General features: G+C 45.0%; 1 protein-coding gene across 2 annotated transcripts in view; it reads left to right on the forward strand.

Moving 5' to 3' along the window:
• The window catches only part of spega (striated muscle enriched protein kinase a), a 49,885-nt gene extending 35,075 nt beyond the window's left edge, over positions 1 to 14,810 (forward strand). For both annotated transcript variants that reach the window (XM_040142136.1, XM_040142137.1), the window contains exons 25-42: positions 1,316 to 1,516; positions 1,975 to 2,032; positions 2,115 to 2,192; positions 2,291 to 2,463; positions 2,612 to 2,638; positions 2,777 to 2,929; positions 3,048 to 3,090; positions 3,210 to 3,275; positions 3,912 to 6,561; positions 6,642 to 6,809; positions 8,538 to 8,660; positions 9,700 to 9,864; positions 10,590 to 11,262; positions 11,610 to 11,849; positions 12,093 to 12,316; positions 12,514 to 12,589; positions 12,933 to 13,082; positions 13,177 to 14,810. In XM_040142136.1, coding sequence (XP_039998070.1) covers positions 1,316 to 1,516; positions 1,975 to 2,032; positions 2,115 to 2,192; positions 2,291 to 2,463; positions 2,612 to 2,638; positions 2,777 to 2,929; positions 3,048 to 3,090; positions 3,210 to 3,275; positions 3,912 to 6,561; positions 6,642 to 6,809; positions 8,538 to 8,660; positions 9,700 to 9,864; positions 10,590 to 11,262; positions 11,610 to 11,849; positions 12,093 to 12,316; positions 12,514 to 12,589; positions 12,933 to 13,082; positions 13,177 to 13,411 — 5,503 coding nt within the window. In that variant the 3' untranslated portion in view covers positions 13,412 to 14,810. The remainder of the gene's footprint in view (positions 1 to 1,315; positions 1,517 to 1,974; positions 2,033 to 2,114; positions 2,193 to 2,290; positions 2,464 to 2,611; positions 2,639 to 2,776; positions 2,930 to 3,047; positions 3,091 to 3,209; positions 3,276 to 3,911; positions 6,562 to 6,641; positions 6,810 to 8,537; positions 8,661 to 9,699; positions 9,865 to 10,589; positions 11,263 to 11,609; positions 11,850 to 12,092; positions 12,317 to 12,513; positions 12,590 to 12,932; positions 13,083 to 13,176) is intronic.
• The last annotated feature ends 1,902 nt before the right edge of the window (positions 14,811 to 16,712 follow it).

Below are 16,712 nucleotides of genomic sequence, written 5' to 3' on the forward strand. Positions count from 1 at the left end.
GGTTGGCCAGGGAGCCGCACAAGCTGAGCCGCAGTAGACGGTAATGAGAGATTAGTCACCAACCTGAGCGGAGCGAATACATTAGCCGACAAAACAGACAGACAGGAAAATGTGTTCTCCAACGGCCGATGTGTGCTGGTCATTAAACAGAGCAACAGACTCGGAAAGGCAATTCAGATTCAGAATTTTTCTCCTTAACCAAAGCCCAAGGAGAATGGAAGTTGATTATACAATGGCAATGCCCCCCCCTCGTCTCCCCATTGTCTACGAGTAGAGCATTTGAACATTTGGTGCTAATACTCCTTATTTTATTTTCTGTTAGTTCTGCTCAAATAATTTTTTTTTTTCATCACGTCAGTGTAAATTTCCCAACACAAAAATATAAACTATAATTTGTAACTGAATAATACACCTCCACCCCTAATTCAGCAATATCCAGTGTTGCCCTTATGATATTCTTTTTCCCAGTTACCTTGTTTTCCTTTCGTTTTCACCACATGGTCAGAGAGAATCCTTGGCCTCATTGACAGGCATGTATCCACTGTCTTCAGACAACCAGCCCACTGCCTCATCCCTTTTTGAAATGTTCTTTTAGGTTCATGTTATTAAAGGCTAATTGTTTCAGCTGGTCTACGTCTTCTCTTACTACCTGGAGTTACAAAATAATGTTTGACAAAGATGGTGCGAAGACGGTTTACCTGTAAGGAGTAACTTAACCCCCCCCAAAAAGAAGTTTGTTTTTGCTGACCTCTAGTTGTTTTATCTTTTCACCTTGCTGCAGTGATGTACAGGTGTACTCCAAGACCCCGTGACATTAGTAATGGGTGTAGTTACAGGTGCAACAGAGCCCATTTTTTGACGATGCCCAAGAGGTGAAACAAAATGCGGATAAATAATAGTTAAAAACAACAAAAAAATCCAAGCAGTGATTTGCTTATGGTAGCCTGAGAGCTTAGGTTCTGAAAAGCTAGTAAATGGACCTTTGAGCTGAGATTATTTTGTCGGACGTACCGTTCACAATGGTCAAGAATGAACGTTCATGCATATAACAGTAGCTATATTTTGATTTGTGTCCTGTATATCACTCAAACTGGTATGATTATGAAAAAAGAGGCAAGCCCCCTTAAAAATATTCTTTTGGTATCTCACAATGTCTTGCATCACATTCCTTTTTGACTGTTTGACTGCATTTTTGTTGTGGGACTGTTAAATAGAATAAGGACTGCCTAAAACTGAAATAACGGCAAACGATATGTTTATTACGGGATCATGGGTTTTATCAAACTCATAATCTCATTACCATGTGACTGTGCAGGGGGGCCTTCTCCTATGTGAAGAGAGTGACTCAGAAGAAGGGAAAGGCCGAGTTTGCTGCCAAGTTCATTTCTGCACGAGGAAAGAGGAAAGCCTTGGCCCTCAGAGAGATGGACCTGCTGTCTGAGCTGGACAGCGAGAGGATTCTCTATTTCCACGACGCCTTTGAGAAGAAGGACGTGGTGGTGCTCATCACAGAGTTGTATCTTTTCCGTGCAATTTCATTTTCAGTGAAAGGAGTTGTACTTTAATAGGCTATTTTATTATGCTGTCAGTGACCTGTGTTATCCTTTGACACGGGATTGCAACAACAGAACAAACAATGCAAATTTGCAATGAGGGCCAAGCTGTCATATCTTTGTGTCAAAAAGGCACTACCTTTCCTGCAGTACTGTTTCAAACTTTATCTGCTTCTTTAGCGACCAAAAGTGCACTTAAATGCGTCGCAAGGACACTACAGATCCAAAGCATTAATCCTAATGTCTTCTGCAGTTCCCTGGAGGCAGGAACGGAGCGCAGCACAGCTTTTTCATTCTGACTCATCACCGATGAGTGGAATTAGCAAGAGATAGGATGTGTGGGAGTTTTGCTCATCTATAATTCATTTCTCATGCACCTCCCGCTTGGACTGTGTCTTTTTTCCTTAACTGTTGTGTGAAGATGTCACGAGGAGTTTCTGGAAAGAATGGCCAAGAAAACGACGGCCATGGAACTGGAGGTTTGTGTGCTTCTGCTGACTGCACTGCGCTACCATTATGTAACACGACTTTTAAGTTCAGTCCCTATATGCTTCTCTACAGATCCGCTCTAGTGTTCAGCAGGTTTTGGAGGGTCTTCGTTATCTCCACCAAAAAAACATTGCCCACCTTGATATAAAGGTATTTGCCATCCCACCGCTGGTGCTGTATGAAATGTATTATGCATTCTTCTGTAAGTAACTAACACTGTAGTTTCTGGGTGCACCCCCCCCCTCTAGCCAGAAAATATTTTAATGGCAAGACCTGGCAGTGACCAGATCCGCATTTGTGACTTTGGAAATGCCATAAAACTGGAGACTTCAGAGGAGTACTACTGCAAATACGGCACGCCGGAGTATGTTGCACCAGAGATTGTTAACCAAACTCCCGTCTCCACGGCAACTGACATATGGTGAGCCACCTGTTCTCTAGCGCTGAGGAGTGAAGACACACTGCAGGCAAAACCTTGTTATCTGCAACCAAATAAAATCTGTCTTTTGTGTGCTTTCATGTTGTTCCTGAAAATTCACTTACCATTCATCTGCCCTGCTCTCCCGAAGGCCTGTTGGTGTCATCACTTACCTCTGGTATGTTATGTAGATTTGCTGCCAGAGTAGTTTGTCACATAATGTGTATTTTCTTTTTTTATAGTTTCACCATAATGGAACTAGCACCAAAATCTTAATCAAAAGAGTTATATGTTGTCCTTCGTTTATTTATTCCAGCCTGACCGGTGTGTCTCCCTTTGCTGGTGAGAATGACAGAGCGACTGCCTTAAACATCCGCAACTACAACGTGGCGTTTGAGGAGAGCATGTTCTCTGACCTCTGCAAAGAAGCAAAGGGATTTGTCATCAAACTTTTGGTGGTGGACAGGCTGTAAGCATCTTGATGACTCTGTCCTACCCTCTGTCACAAATCTGCGTTCGGGGTCCTTTTAACAGTGTCTAAACCGTAGTCTGCTCCCTCTTCATATGCATGTCTTTCCCTCCCCTAGGAGGCCGAGTGCCATTGAGTGCCTTCGTCATCCTTGGTTCAAGGTGAGCTATCGTTTCGGAAATGTGTCAACCAGCCTCAAACGTTTCAGTGTGTCACAGAATTTATATTTATGCGTATTTCCACTGAGGTTAATGGTGACTCCCATCTTTTTGTCTCGCAGTCACCAACAAACAAGAGCATCAGCACAGTGTTGCTAAAGCAAGTTCTGTCTAGAAGGCGATGGCAGGTAAGGCACCGTGGATGACAAATTAGGGAGCATGCACCTGGTTTGTGGAACTGAAAGACTGAGACACATTAAAACTCTAGGGGCAGATTCCCAGAGTGTGATTAAGCCCAGATCTAGACTAAAATAGCCTTTTATACCAGAATTACTCACATTGGATTTCTCAAAGATAGTTAGGAATAGTCCTACATTCATCATACTGCAGAATTAAATGAATGAATTTTTCCAAAGAAAAATTAGACAAGTCCAGGACTAAATTAAGGCCTAAATTAAATCCTCAAAGGTGGCTGGACTAACTAAGTTATAATGCTCTCTGTCATTGGAGATGCCATAGTTTTTAAACCGTTTCAACCGAGACAAACAAACACTAAACACAAAGTCAACAGTCATTTTTGCAATTGAGAAGAGCTTTATGGCTAAGAAGACTAGAGGTTGTCACTAATGTGTTACCCTGTCATATCAAACCTGAGTTCAACTCACATATGAAGCAAGTTTGCTGGTCAGAATGATTGCAAACTCCAGTATGAAACGGATATTATTGACTCAGACTGGCGACTATACAAATAAAATACGGGAAAAAATACTAAAATGAAATAAAGAAATAAACCCCTCATGCTGTCCTCTGTTGCCTTTTTTCAGCGTTCCCTTATCAGCTACAAAGCCAAGATGATTATGCGGTCCATCCCAGAGCTCCTGAATGACTCATCCAGCCACGTCTCCATTGCTGTGGGCCGGCATTTAAAAGAAGGCTCCCCACCCCTTTCCTCTTCCTCTGATTCAGATGCAGATGTTGATGAGCTTCCATTCATTCCTATGCCACTGTCCATGGCCTTTTCTGGTTCCAGGGTCTCCCTTAATGAGATCCCAGGGGATGAAAATGTCACCGGATTGCCCAGTGTCGCTGCTGATGGAACAAGAGAAAAAAACAATATGGCGGTAGCAAGTGCAACAGGAGGAGCTAGTAACAGGTTGAAAGATGAAGAGGAAACCCCAAATGGGGAGAAAATGGAAAAGACCAAACGAGTTCCCCTTAAAAAAGGAACAAGTGTGGAGTCAGATGAATCAGAGACAAAAGCAAGGAGGGCTACCATGAGGAGAGGAAGTTCTGCCGATTCAGCGCTGCTTCTCCACATTGACTCAGAAGAGGGAAATGCCAATGCGGATTCAGAGGAAAGTAACAAGAGCCTGAAAAAATCTGTTTCTATGGAACTGCCCAATCGCAGCCCAAGCCCCGGGGCGGCAAAGTTAAGCCAGGAGGATTATGCGCTAAAACTGGAACTGATGAGACAGCGGCTGCTCAGGGGAGGAAGCATGGACAAAAAGATGAGCGGCCTGCGAGGGCCCTTGTTTGAAACTCTAGGCATGGAAGATGAGAGGCAAACAGGTTCTCTAGATCGAAATTTGAGGAGATCCAGAGCAGGGCAATCAACATTCACCAGAGCAGCGTCTTCTGACAGTCCTGGAGAGGACACGCCAAAGACCAAAGTTTTTTGCAAAAGCGCCTCCTTCACTCAGGGGGATTCTGAACCCATGCCACTGCACCGCAGGTTTGGAGCGCCTTTAGAGATCCCATCTGTGGGCAATAGTAGCATGGAAGGGAAAAAGCTCCAGGAGGCAATCTCAATGTCCGCCCTAACAGAACAGACAACACTGGAGTCTACATCTACCTCCCCCACGGAGAGGACTTCGTTTATACTCCCAACACCAGGAGTGGACCAACAGCAAAAACAAAACAATGTGAAAGAACACAGGGACATAGATGGGATAACAGAGAAAAGGACCAAAACCCACTTCGAAGAGGCAGATAGAGTAGAATATGAGTCCAGATCACCCTCTGTAATTACTCCTATAATTGTGATAGAGGAGGATGATGATGAAGAAGAGAGGAAAGAAAATCAGGAGTTAGATATTAATGAAACATCTGACAAGGCCCAATCCAAAGATCCCTTGGCTACAGCCAAGTCAAATAATACGACGTACACGGATACCCCTACATTACCTGAACATCCAGCAGTATTTGCCAAAGTAGCAACTGCTGACCGAACTCGTGGTTCTATTTCCACATCATCAAATCCTGATCTTCCTGCCAGCCCCCGACAACCTGTGCTCAGAACAGACATCAAAGATATTGACTCAGAGGAGGTCTTTGAAGCCAGGTTTAAGAAACGGGAGTCGTCTTTGACCCGTGGACTCCGAAAATTGACCAGAAACAAATCAGAGGAGAAATCCCCGTTACTAAGCCGGAAGACAGTTGAGGGGGGCGAAGAGGTTTACAGGCCGGGTCCAAGGGGGGCACCTCTTGAAATGGTATCCAAGGGACTAAAGGAGAAATCCAAATCTGTTCAAGATTTAAGAGAAGAAGATAAGGAACCTGGCTTTAGTCTAATTGGGAGGTTGTCCTTGCGGGCCAAGAGGTCAACATCTGTTGATAAGAGGGGTGAGAAACCAAAGGAGGAAAAGCATCAGGAAAAGCATCGGGATGTGCAGGAATCTGCAGTAAGCAAGAGGGTTTCATGGGCTATTGGTCGTAGCAAGTCCCTGGATACGAAGGAGCTGAACAGTGCAGGGGCACAGAGGCAGCTGGAGGAGAGAGAGCAAAGAAAAGATGAGGAGTCATCGGTTTCTGCTATGAGGCGCAAGTTTGAGTCCAAAGTGGCCGGAATCTCTGCCAAAATAAGGACCCTGTCAGAGGAAAGAAAAGATAAAGATGCTGGGGGAAGTCAGAAGGAGCTGGCACAAAAGGATTTAAAGAAAGTCACAGATTCCCCTGTCCTGGCAATGCGACAGAAGTTTGAGGACAAAGTGGCAGGAATAACAACGAAAATTCGCAGTCAGTCTGAGGAGAGAAAAGGAGATGCGGAGGGAAAGAGGACACCCCTGTTTAATCGCCACCGTCATACCCAATCTGAGGGGCGTGGGCTCAAAGGAATGGGCATCCCTGAGAATCAACTAGCAAAACAGACCAGCGCTGGTGCGTCCAAAGAATCGATTGAGTCCGCGTCTAGCATCCATTCTGAAAGAGCCTCAGAGAGCGACAGGCGATCACGGTGGGACAGGTGGGGCTTGACAAGGGGCAAGAAAGACAAAACTCCTTCCCAATCTGATCTGCCTTCAAACGTCCCCAAAGAGGAGGGTTTGTCAAAAAGCCAGCAGTTTATCCGCACTGCTTCGGATTTTGCTCCAGTGTTCCACATCAAACTGAGAGACCACGTCTTATTGGAAGGGGAAACCATCACTCTTAGCTGCCTCCCAGCTGGAAGTCCACATCCAGAAATTACATGGATGAAAGGTATTGTATTTAAATTGTCTGGTGTTACTGTGGTGTTATCCAGAAGCTGCTGTGCAGTTTTTTTTTTGGTTGTATTCCAGATCGAAAACCACTGGCGGTGGATGACAGAATCCACCTGATCTCCCACCCAGATGGGAGGCAGCTTCTTAAGATCGTGACGTCCAGCCGGAGGGACGCTGGAATTTATGAATGTCAGGCTACCAACCCCATAGCTACCACCACCACCTCCTGTACACTCTCCATAGCTTGTAAGTAGCCTGTTTAGCCCTAGTTAATCAAAAAATGCCGTTTTGTAGTCCATTTGTTTTTTTATAGAATGGGGAAAATAGGAATTGGAAATGGAAAATTATTAATTTATTCTCCTTTTCCCTTCATGAACATACAGTAGTTATCTTCATAATGTGATGTATTTTACATAATTGAATTTTAACTGCAGGGAAAATGGTATGAATATTAATACAACTGAGATGAATATTAATGTCAGCAGATTAACTTTACAGTACATTAACGTAATGGATTTTTGAATTTTCTCATATTCATCATGTAACAGGAACAAACGATACTTCCTGCAAATCGGCAGATGTTGGGCTTTTGAAATTGGCTGTGACAGGTCGTATTTTAAGACTCCAGTCATGTCTTTACACAAACAGTGTGAAATGAGAACAACAGTGCTTAAATACCGCCAATGCTGCTCACAAATGCAACACAAATAACGAGACTTTTGAGGCTTCGGTGGAAAATATATTTCTTAGATGTCAGGTGCAGTCGATTGCATTTGAATGTCATTTGTTATGGCTTCGGGACATGTAGTATTACTTGTCTCAACCACTGATGCTATTTGTCCTCCCTTGATAATCTGTCTGTGGTGTGAAAAATACTCCAGCTTATCCTGCCAGAAGCATTGGCCCAATTGTCCGTACCAGTGCGCAGACTTAATGGGAAATGCATTGTGAAATTAAGCAGTGACACTACTTGTATGATATTTGGTTTGGCTTAACAGAAAAAAACATTTAACCACTGCCTGGCTCCTTTTTTTTACCCTGGGTTGGTGAAAAGGAACATTTAGTTGTTTTTCTTCTGACATCTGGAATCGCAACGACCTTAAATTGTGGCATTTTCATATAAATAAATGACCATACTCTATCACTGATTGCTACAACAGAGTTGTAATGTAAACTATACCCAATTTATGTCGTTAAAAGACAGTGTCTAATGAACGGACAGTGTCTAATAAGTCTTCCCCATGAACACCTGGCAGAGGAAGTTCAGTTTCTTTAGGAAAAAGCAGGAGAAACTGTACATTAAGCAGCAGCAGTTCCGATTAATAAGACAAGCCCTGACTACAGAAACATTATCGACTGAATAACAAACACAAAAGACATCGGATTTATAGATGATTGAGAACTGGCACCTGGAAAGTGCAGTAAAAAAAACAAAACACCCCACCAATGAGGCCTGGGACATAAGACATCGGAACCAGAAAATATAACAAGAAATGTACGGATTAGCGCTTTGAATATGCAATATTGCCTTTTGTTCAAGCCTGGCACAGTTCAAGCACAAGCTAGTGAAACTGTAAACAGCTAAAAAAAAAAACTGCTTGTTATTTTATAAAAACCACCCAGACTTTACAGTGAAACTACGCACATACAGAGCCTCAAAAACCACACACGCACGAAACAGTGAAAACCCTGCAAGCACGAATGGAAAAAAACACAAGTCTCTTGATTTAAAACTTCATTTATCCAGGGTGGGATTACTGGGCACAAATGCTCTGTTTCAGAGCTCATGCAGTCACACACACACACACACATCTGCCCAGTGCGGCCAGCGTCTGAACTGTTGGCCACTGAAGAGCTTCACTCAGAGGCTGCTGTGACCAGCCGTGGGTTTCCGCCTGCCAGTGGGCACGGATCCAATCTGTTCCTCTTCTCCCTTCTCCTTTTTTCCGCCCCTTCTCTCTTACCTTGCTCAAGGTGTCCCGAAGCGGCCGGGGACCCCCGAAGTCCCCCAGACCTACAACAACACAGCCCTGGTGCTCTGGAAGCCAGCGGACACCAGGGCCCTGTGCAGCTACACACTAGAAAGGAGATCAGAGGGTGAGTGAGTTATCGACACTCAGCAACACCATTGGAAGTTCCCCTCCCCGCTGTTATTCAACAACTCACAATGCCTCACTTTTATCTAGTCTGCGGGTCATTATGGTTTTAAAACTGCGTTCCCTTCGTGTACTAGTCGGTGTGATATGGCAAAGCCACATGAGTAAAAAAAAAACAAAAAACAGATTAAGCTGAAGGAGTCAAGCTCCCGGGAGGTCGCGGTGTTTGAAAGGCTTAGACAATGTTTGGCTTCGCACTGTTTGAGGAGAGCGCTCGGGGGAAATGAGTTTCACCGAATCCATAGACACAACAGAGACGGAGAAAAAATTTAATCAGTCCGCGAGGGAACGGTGACTGTTGCTGGCGCTGCCGGTGAATCATCGTTACCCCCCGGTGCGCTGGACGAAAACTAAAAGCCACGGAATCCGGGAGTCTGTGAACGTCCGCCGTGGACTTTCTTTGGTCTGATAGATTTCACCCTGGCGTGCGTCGCCGCGTTCACACCTTGGTCTTTGCCAGGCAACACTGACGCGGAATCGCGCGTCGCTGCCCCGCCGGTACATTTTAATTCGGGTGCGCCTCACCCGAGCCTGCTGAGGGACTAAGACACTCTGACACACCGTTTTTCAGCAGGTTGCTGAGCCTTCACTCCTTTGTGTTATAGGTAACTTTTTTTTTTTTTTTTTTGCGTTATTGTTCCAAGCCTTTTTTTTTTTTCCACGTGCACGTCCAGACTATCAGTCGTTATTAGTTTGACAACGCCGCCATCTCGTGTGCGCATGTGTGAACTACAAGCCGTTCGCCGAGAGCGAAACCGATTCTCACACGAGAACCGTCTTTCCCCTCCGCGCAACCTCACTTCTCGGAAAACATGGAGCCGCGATTGCGCAGCTGGTCGGACGCAGACGTGCGCACGGCACTCGGGTTGCCTGGTGCGCAGCTTCAGTGCCCGGTCCTCAAAGCTCACAGCCGCATCACACGAGGCGCACTCGTCCCCCCCACCCCCCTCTCTCTCTGTCTCTCTCTCTCCGCTCCGCAGGGGATTCCCACTGGCTGACTGTGGCGACCGGAGTCGCCGACTGCTACTACAATGTCACCAACCTGCCACCAGGCGGCACCGTGAGGTTCCGGGTCTCCTGCGTCAACAAGGCCGGGCGGGGACCGCACAGCGGCTGCTCCGCCCCGGTCCGCCTGGACTCAACAGGTAATTTTTTTTATGCACGGCTGAACCACGAGTGGCGTTGCGTAGGGGTGTGGGCCGCCGCGCAAGAGGCACTGGACTGGATCTGTGCTGGAATTGGACTGGAAAAGACAGAGACAGGGTTACATTTAACCGTGTCAGCATGTAGTCAGCTTTACCATAAAGACGTAATGTAGGTTTTTTTTTTCTACTTCTCTAAGAGGATCTACCCTGAGTAGATTTATTTTAGCATCTGGAGTTGGAGCAGTATGTTTCAAATTGCATCAATAAAGCACCTTACGTCCATTTTTTAAAACTCATGTAAAATACCAGTTGGCAATATGGATAAAATCCTCTATCACGTCAATATCAGCACATGTCGTGTTGAGAAAAGTACATTTTCTGGGAAACGGACTGAGAAAGCGGTGCTCGACACGACGACCAGATGGGAATGTCTTGCTGGGGCCGATCCAACACCTGAGAAATCGGCATTTTCATAAAGCATTGCTTGAGGCGTACTGAAAAATCACATGACACGCAATGAAAACAGTGTGGAAACGTTTCTGGCAGGTGACAAATCGCCATATGGAGGCGGCCCTAATGTAAAGAAGCATAGATGAGGAAATAGATAAGGAAAGCTTCACTCTCAGTAGTAATAATGACTTAAAATCAGGTGTATTCATGAACATATACCGAGCAAGTGCTGTATGTGGTTGTATTTCTGTCACTCTGCATGTCTGTTTCCGCAGCTGAAGGCGTGTCTGCCGTGGGGAGGACAGTCCCGACCCCACCTGAACCACTGGCCACCTCTTCAGCGCCAGTGCGTCCATTCAAACCAGTCCAGAGCAGCGCTCCCAGGATGACTGTCCCCGCTATCAACCCCACCTCTCCAAAAGATTCAGCCTCCCCCGCTGCTTTCCCTCCTCCTGCTACGTCACCCTCCAAAATGGTGGTCGCGCCCAACCCTCCATCCTCTCTGCCCTCGAGCCCTGCGACAAACCCTCCATCACCAGCTGCAGGCACAACTGCCGAGGAGGCTCAGAAAATAAGCTCCAATCTTCCCTCTTCAGCCACGGTCAAAGCACCTCCATCCTTTGTCCTCCCCAAACCCCAGAGTCCAGTAAACGTGGTGACCCCTATGACCCAGACCCCGCACATATCACCCCCGCCTCCCCTTGTAACCCCACCCTCGACCCCGACAAAACCAGCGGTGGCCTCCGTGCCCACGTATGTCCCCACCACAACCATCACTGCTCGTGTGGCCCCAACTCCTGTCTCCTTTTCCCCCCAAGTGCTCCAGGCATCCAGCCTGAGCCCCATCGGTGAAGCGGCCAGTACCCCGCCCAGAGGCGCTGCGCCCTCCGCCACTCTACGACAGGGGGTCCCACAGAAGCCCTACACTTTCCTGGATGAGAAAGCCAGGTGAGATAGATACTGTCACAGGATTTTACACATCAGATTCTCTGGTCCTAGCCTGTAAAACCTGCGATGAAAACCTGGAGTAAGCAGAATTGAGGAGCTGCTGATCCGCGTATAACAAGCTAATTGATCCTGCATTCATGCAGTGATTTATTGCCCGAAGTTATTGTTCCCACCAATTCCGAAACTGCTATTCTGGGAAAACTTGATGGATTTTTTTGTGACTTACAGTGGTTAAATTTAACTTGTACCCAGTATCAGTTTCGAAAATGTGACTTTTAGGGGCTTCAGAGTGAAAACGCTTCACATCTCTGGTTCATATCGTACTCCTTTTTTTTTTTCACAACCAGAGGTCGGTTTGGAGTGATCCGGGAGTGCCGCGAGAACGCAACGGGCAAAATCTACATGGCAAAGATCGTTCCCTACAGTCCGGAGAACAAGCCGGAAGTCCTGAAGGAGTACGAGATCCTGAAGTCCCTTCACAACGAGAAGGTCATGGCTCTGCACGAAGCCTATGTCACGCCGCGCTACCTGGTGCTGGTGGCAGAGTACTGCACCGGCAAAGAGCTGCTGTACAGCCTCATAGACAGGTGGGATGGTGGATATGTCACCTCATACTGAGAAACACAAACCCACACGGACCTCTACAGCGGGGGGGGGTTATTAAGGATTACTGGGGAAAAAGGAAGAATGAATACTATCTCTAGATAGATTAACTTATCTTCAACTAGATCAAATGTTAATTCGGCTGTTTTAATCCACTCTTCAAAGTTTTAGTGAGTGAAATATCAGTTTAAAACGACTAACAATCGTATTTTTTTGGCCACCCTAAGGTTCCGTTACTCCGAGGACGACGTGGTGGGATACCTGGTCCAGATCCTCCAGGGAGTCGAGTACCTCCACAATCGCCGCGTCCTCCACCTCGACCTCAAGCCCGACAACATCATGGTGACCAACCTCAACGCCATCAAGATTGTGGACCTTGGGAGCGCTCAGAGCTTCAACCCTCTCAGCCTCAAACACCAGGACTCAAGAGCCGGAACGCTGGAGTACATGGGTGAGGACCAGGACTTTTACCGACTTATTTGACCTTTTTTGGATGTTTAGTTATTGTTATTTCGTGTCTATCTCCTCAATTTTAAGCAAGCTGTCTTTTTTAACACGCACAGATCAAGTGTTCATGCCAAGTTTGACCACACAGATCTCTCATCTCTAACTTTTCATTATTCCGACTGTACACTCATATGATCCAAGCTCCTGAGATGGTAAAAGGGGAAGTGGTTGGTCCTCCTGCGGATATGTGGACTGTTGGAGTTGTCACCTACATCATGTAAGTGGAACGTCCTTTTGGAATTCGCCTTCTCTCCCTTCAGTTCATGTCACATTAGCGACCACAAGATCGGTCTTTTGTGCTTTTCGGTAGACGTGCTCAGCGCACAGTCTCATCAGCGTTGCACGCGTGTTTGCGAAAAATTCGAAGGGCTCGAATATCACGTTTATTAGTTAAAGTTTAAATAAGAAACATGATTAATTACCGAAATGTTTTATGTTTTCTTAGACAAGAGCTCAGTCAGTTAAATCAATTATTGTACAACAGTAGTTTGTTAAAGCAGGTGAGACAGTTTACAAGCTAAGTGAGTTTTTAATTTAGTTTTTTCTGTGTTTACGACCAGGCTTAGTGGCCGACTGCCCTTTGAAGACAAAGACCCTCTACAAGTCGAATCGAAAATCCTGATTGCGAAGTTCGACCCGGTGAAACTGTACCCAAACGTGTCCCAAAGTGCCTCTGCGTTTCTCAAGAAGATGTTGAGCAGTTACCCATGGTGAGCGCTCACAAGAGTTGATTTTACACTTCCTCTTTAAGAAAGAAGAAAACATAAAATGCTAAGTTCTGTGTATTTGTGTGTGTATTTTCAGGGCCCGTGCGACTACACGGGACTGCTTCACGCACGCCTGGCTGCAGGACTCCTACCTGATGAAGCTGAGGAGACAAACTCTCACCTTCACCTCCAGCCGACTCAAAGAGTTCCTGGTGGAGCAACAGTGCCGTCGCACAGAGGGCGCCACCAAGCACAAAGTGCTGCTGCGCACCTACCAGAGCTCCCCCCAGGCCCCGGCGCCTGGGACTGCGCCGCATGTCCCCGGCCCATAGTGGACCGACGGTGGAAAGGCCAGGGCCAGACGCGAGCTCGCGGAGTCCCATCAGCCCACGGCGAAGCAAAAATAACGACTTTTCTGCGCGTCAGCTCCCCTGCGAATTACCGCTGCATGAAAAATGTCAGCCTGCCAAGTACGTAGCCACCGGTAAACAGGCAGGGGGACAGGCAGACAGCCGGATATAGCTCAAATATCCAAAGAAAAGAGAGTCTGCATGTTATTGTGAGAGAACTGAACATTCAGCGCTAAGGGGATTCTGAGATGAAACAAAAAGAGAAACGGAGAGAGAGAAGCGCACCGTGACATCCGAATTGTTGAGGTTCAGAACTCCTCATAAACTGTAAAATCCACTGAAAGGACACAGGATGTCGTGGTTTTTCTTTGATTGATTGCACAATTTCTCCGTCATATTGTGAATTCTGAAATTGCACATTAATATTTGGTTTAGATAAACACCTCGTCTCCACTCTGCACGATCAGCCTGGAACATGCGCGTCGTCAACGTTTCTACTCTGCAACCGTGTTTATTTCACTCAATTCAGTAGTAAACAACTCATGTGAATGTACCATGATTTAAGCTGCTATTTTATTTTTTGCATTTACTTACACATTTTAAAACTCAAAACCAAAAAGTATTATTTTTCTCTTCAAATTGTTTACTTTTTAATGTTAATTTATTTGCATGTGTGTGTGTGTGTGTGTGTGTGTGTGTGTGTGCGTGCGTGCGCATATTTGATTCACTTTTTCAAATTGGCATCGAGGGAAAAAAATAAATAAAAAAATAAGGTGTGTCTTTGTGATTGGTGTTAGGATTCACACAGTAAAAACGAACTATTTTAGGGTGAGCTACGAATTTGTGGTACAACTTCTTGTTCTGTGGTTAAAACTGGTCTCTAACTGTAACACAACTATGAAAAGCAGTCTGTAATGTAGATAACGTTTTAGTTTGAAAAGTCATGCACAACTGGTAAATTACTGTTGTTTCTCAGTATTACGCAGTGGTTGGTCAGGTTGCTTAAATCGTGATCCACCTAGTCAGTGCCTCAATCGGATTAACATCCAAAATATTTATATTGTAAAATGTGTCTCCGCTGGTTCTAATTCACAGTCGAGCTACTTGAACAAAGCAAAAATTTGACTACAATATTTGGACTTTGCAAGAACAGACAGATGCATATAGATTCTTACATACATGCACACATTTATACATGCATACATACAGTACATGCGGTCCTTGTAATAATAGAACGTCTTGTGTATTGCTCTATCACGGTGTTCTTTTTTTGTATGAAGTTGGACGGTTGAAGATTTGTAAATGTACCAATTTGCGGTGTTTATATGTGGAAAAATTGAAAATGTTTTTATGAGATAGTATGTAATAAACTATTGATACAATTGGGAAAGTGAATTTGTTTTTTTTTTTTTTTTTGAGTGGGATGCTGTTTTGGGGCTTGGCTCCTACATCTTGGGTTTGCAAGGACCCATTGAGTACTTTGAGAAGTGTTCTGTTTTTCTTTTTAACACGTTTGCTGTTAAAATGCATTCATACAGGCCTTTAGGGACGCAAAACGACGCGAGTCTCCCCGGCATGTAGCTGCTGTGTTGCCGCGGTCCCCTGATGGTGGCCCGGAAGCGCGGACGCGGGGAAACCTCTTAGCGCAACCGATGCGGCTGAAGCGCTCCATTCGAACTCTTTGAGTGTTTGCACCTTTACGCGGGTTCTCCTGCGAAAGACAGAGCAACGCCAGCCGCCTGAGTATGTGAGTCTCACCCCCTGTCCCCACGACGTGCTGCTGTCACCATTTTAGTGTGTTCAGGCCTGAAAAATGCCAACATGCAGACTAAAAACTGCTTGATTTTTGGAAGTGTACTCTTGGACTGCTCGACTCATCGGGACCGGGTGTAATAACAGCAATGGCCTCATTCCATTCAGGTGCGCCAGTTCCAGGAGGCCGCTATTGCTATTGTGCAAATGTCTGCTCCTGTCCGTGCAGTTTCTCTTTTTTTCAGTGCATGTTTCGTGTTTCCCAGACCATCATTTTTTATTTTTTGCTGATCATGTTTGTGGTTTATTCTAATGGTTGCTCAACTTAGGTTTCCTCTCTCTCTCACACGTGTCATTATGCGTTTGCGTTCACATTTTTTTCAGAGTATATCTTAAAACAATACTCACATGCTTTTATTTGGGTTTTCAAAGGGTACGATATTAAATCTGTTGTGACATAAAATTATATATACCAGGATATAGGTTTTGATCCATTTTGCCCACCAGTCCGAGTACAGGACAAGAAAATGCACAACAGAAAAGTGTAAACTAGGAAGCAGATGTTGTTGTTTATCCTGAGTCAGTGACATACTATTATACATTTCATGATTCGATCCTTATTTCTTCCCATTTATATGTAAGTAGCATTTTAGATGGGGAGATGGAGATTATTTTAACTAAGTTACATACTATTTGGTCGTTGCATCGATAAAAATGCACCACATTTTAAGTTGATATTAAAGTTATCTTTGTATGTAAAATTTTAATAAAGAAAAAAAGTAAATAAAGCTGTAAAGTAAATGCGGAGTAAAAAAAAAAAAAATTATAATTCTCGAGTAAAGCACAAATGTGTACAAATTGTACTTCAGTGTAGTACTCAAGTAAATGTACTGTCAGTCCACCACTGCACTTCAACAAAAGTCACACCAAGCAAAAGAGTGCATCATAACAAATGAGTAAAATATCACAACTATGCAGAAGTGAACATATTACAGTCTCTTTCTGATGACGAATAAAGGAAGAAATATGTGCGCAAAACTTTACAGCTTGTGATCCAGTTGGTGTAACTCAAACCAAGCGTGTGTGTGTGTGTGTGTGTGTGTGTGTGAGAGAGAGAGAGTGGGTGGGGTGGCGAGAGAAATGTCTACAGCTACTGTATGTTTAAGTACACAAAAAAAGGAGGAGGGGGGGGGGAAGTACCCCAGAGACAGAGAAGACACTTGTGCGACGCTCCCTGGCTGTAGGCAGTTTCAAGGGGACCCAAATTGGGCGTTTCATTGCGGCTACTCCTACGAAAAAGTTTTAGCTCTTGAGCAAGTTTTCACCAACAGCGACGTTACACAACGACCAACGTGTCTTATATATATACCGAGGGTTAAAAAAAAAAAAAAAATGGCTTCTCCCATTTTTTTGACCGAACGTATACACAAATGTATATACTTATAAAAGACATAAGCCCGTCGGTCAAAGAGTAGGATGAAGCCATTTTTATTTTATTTTTTTAAACCCCCGGTGTTGTCTCGGGAGTAAC

This window comes from Xiphias gladius, chromosome 13, assembly GCF_016859285.1.
Source record: "Xiphias gladius isolate SHS-SW01 ecotype Sanya breed wild chromosome 13, ASM1685928v1, whole genome shotgun sequence".
Taxonomy (NCBI): Eukaryota; Metazoa; Chordata; class Actinopteri; order Istiophoriformes; family Xiphiidae; genus Xiphias; species Xiphias gladius.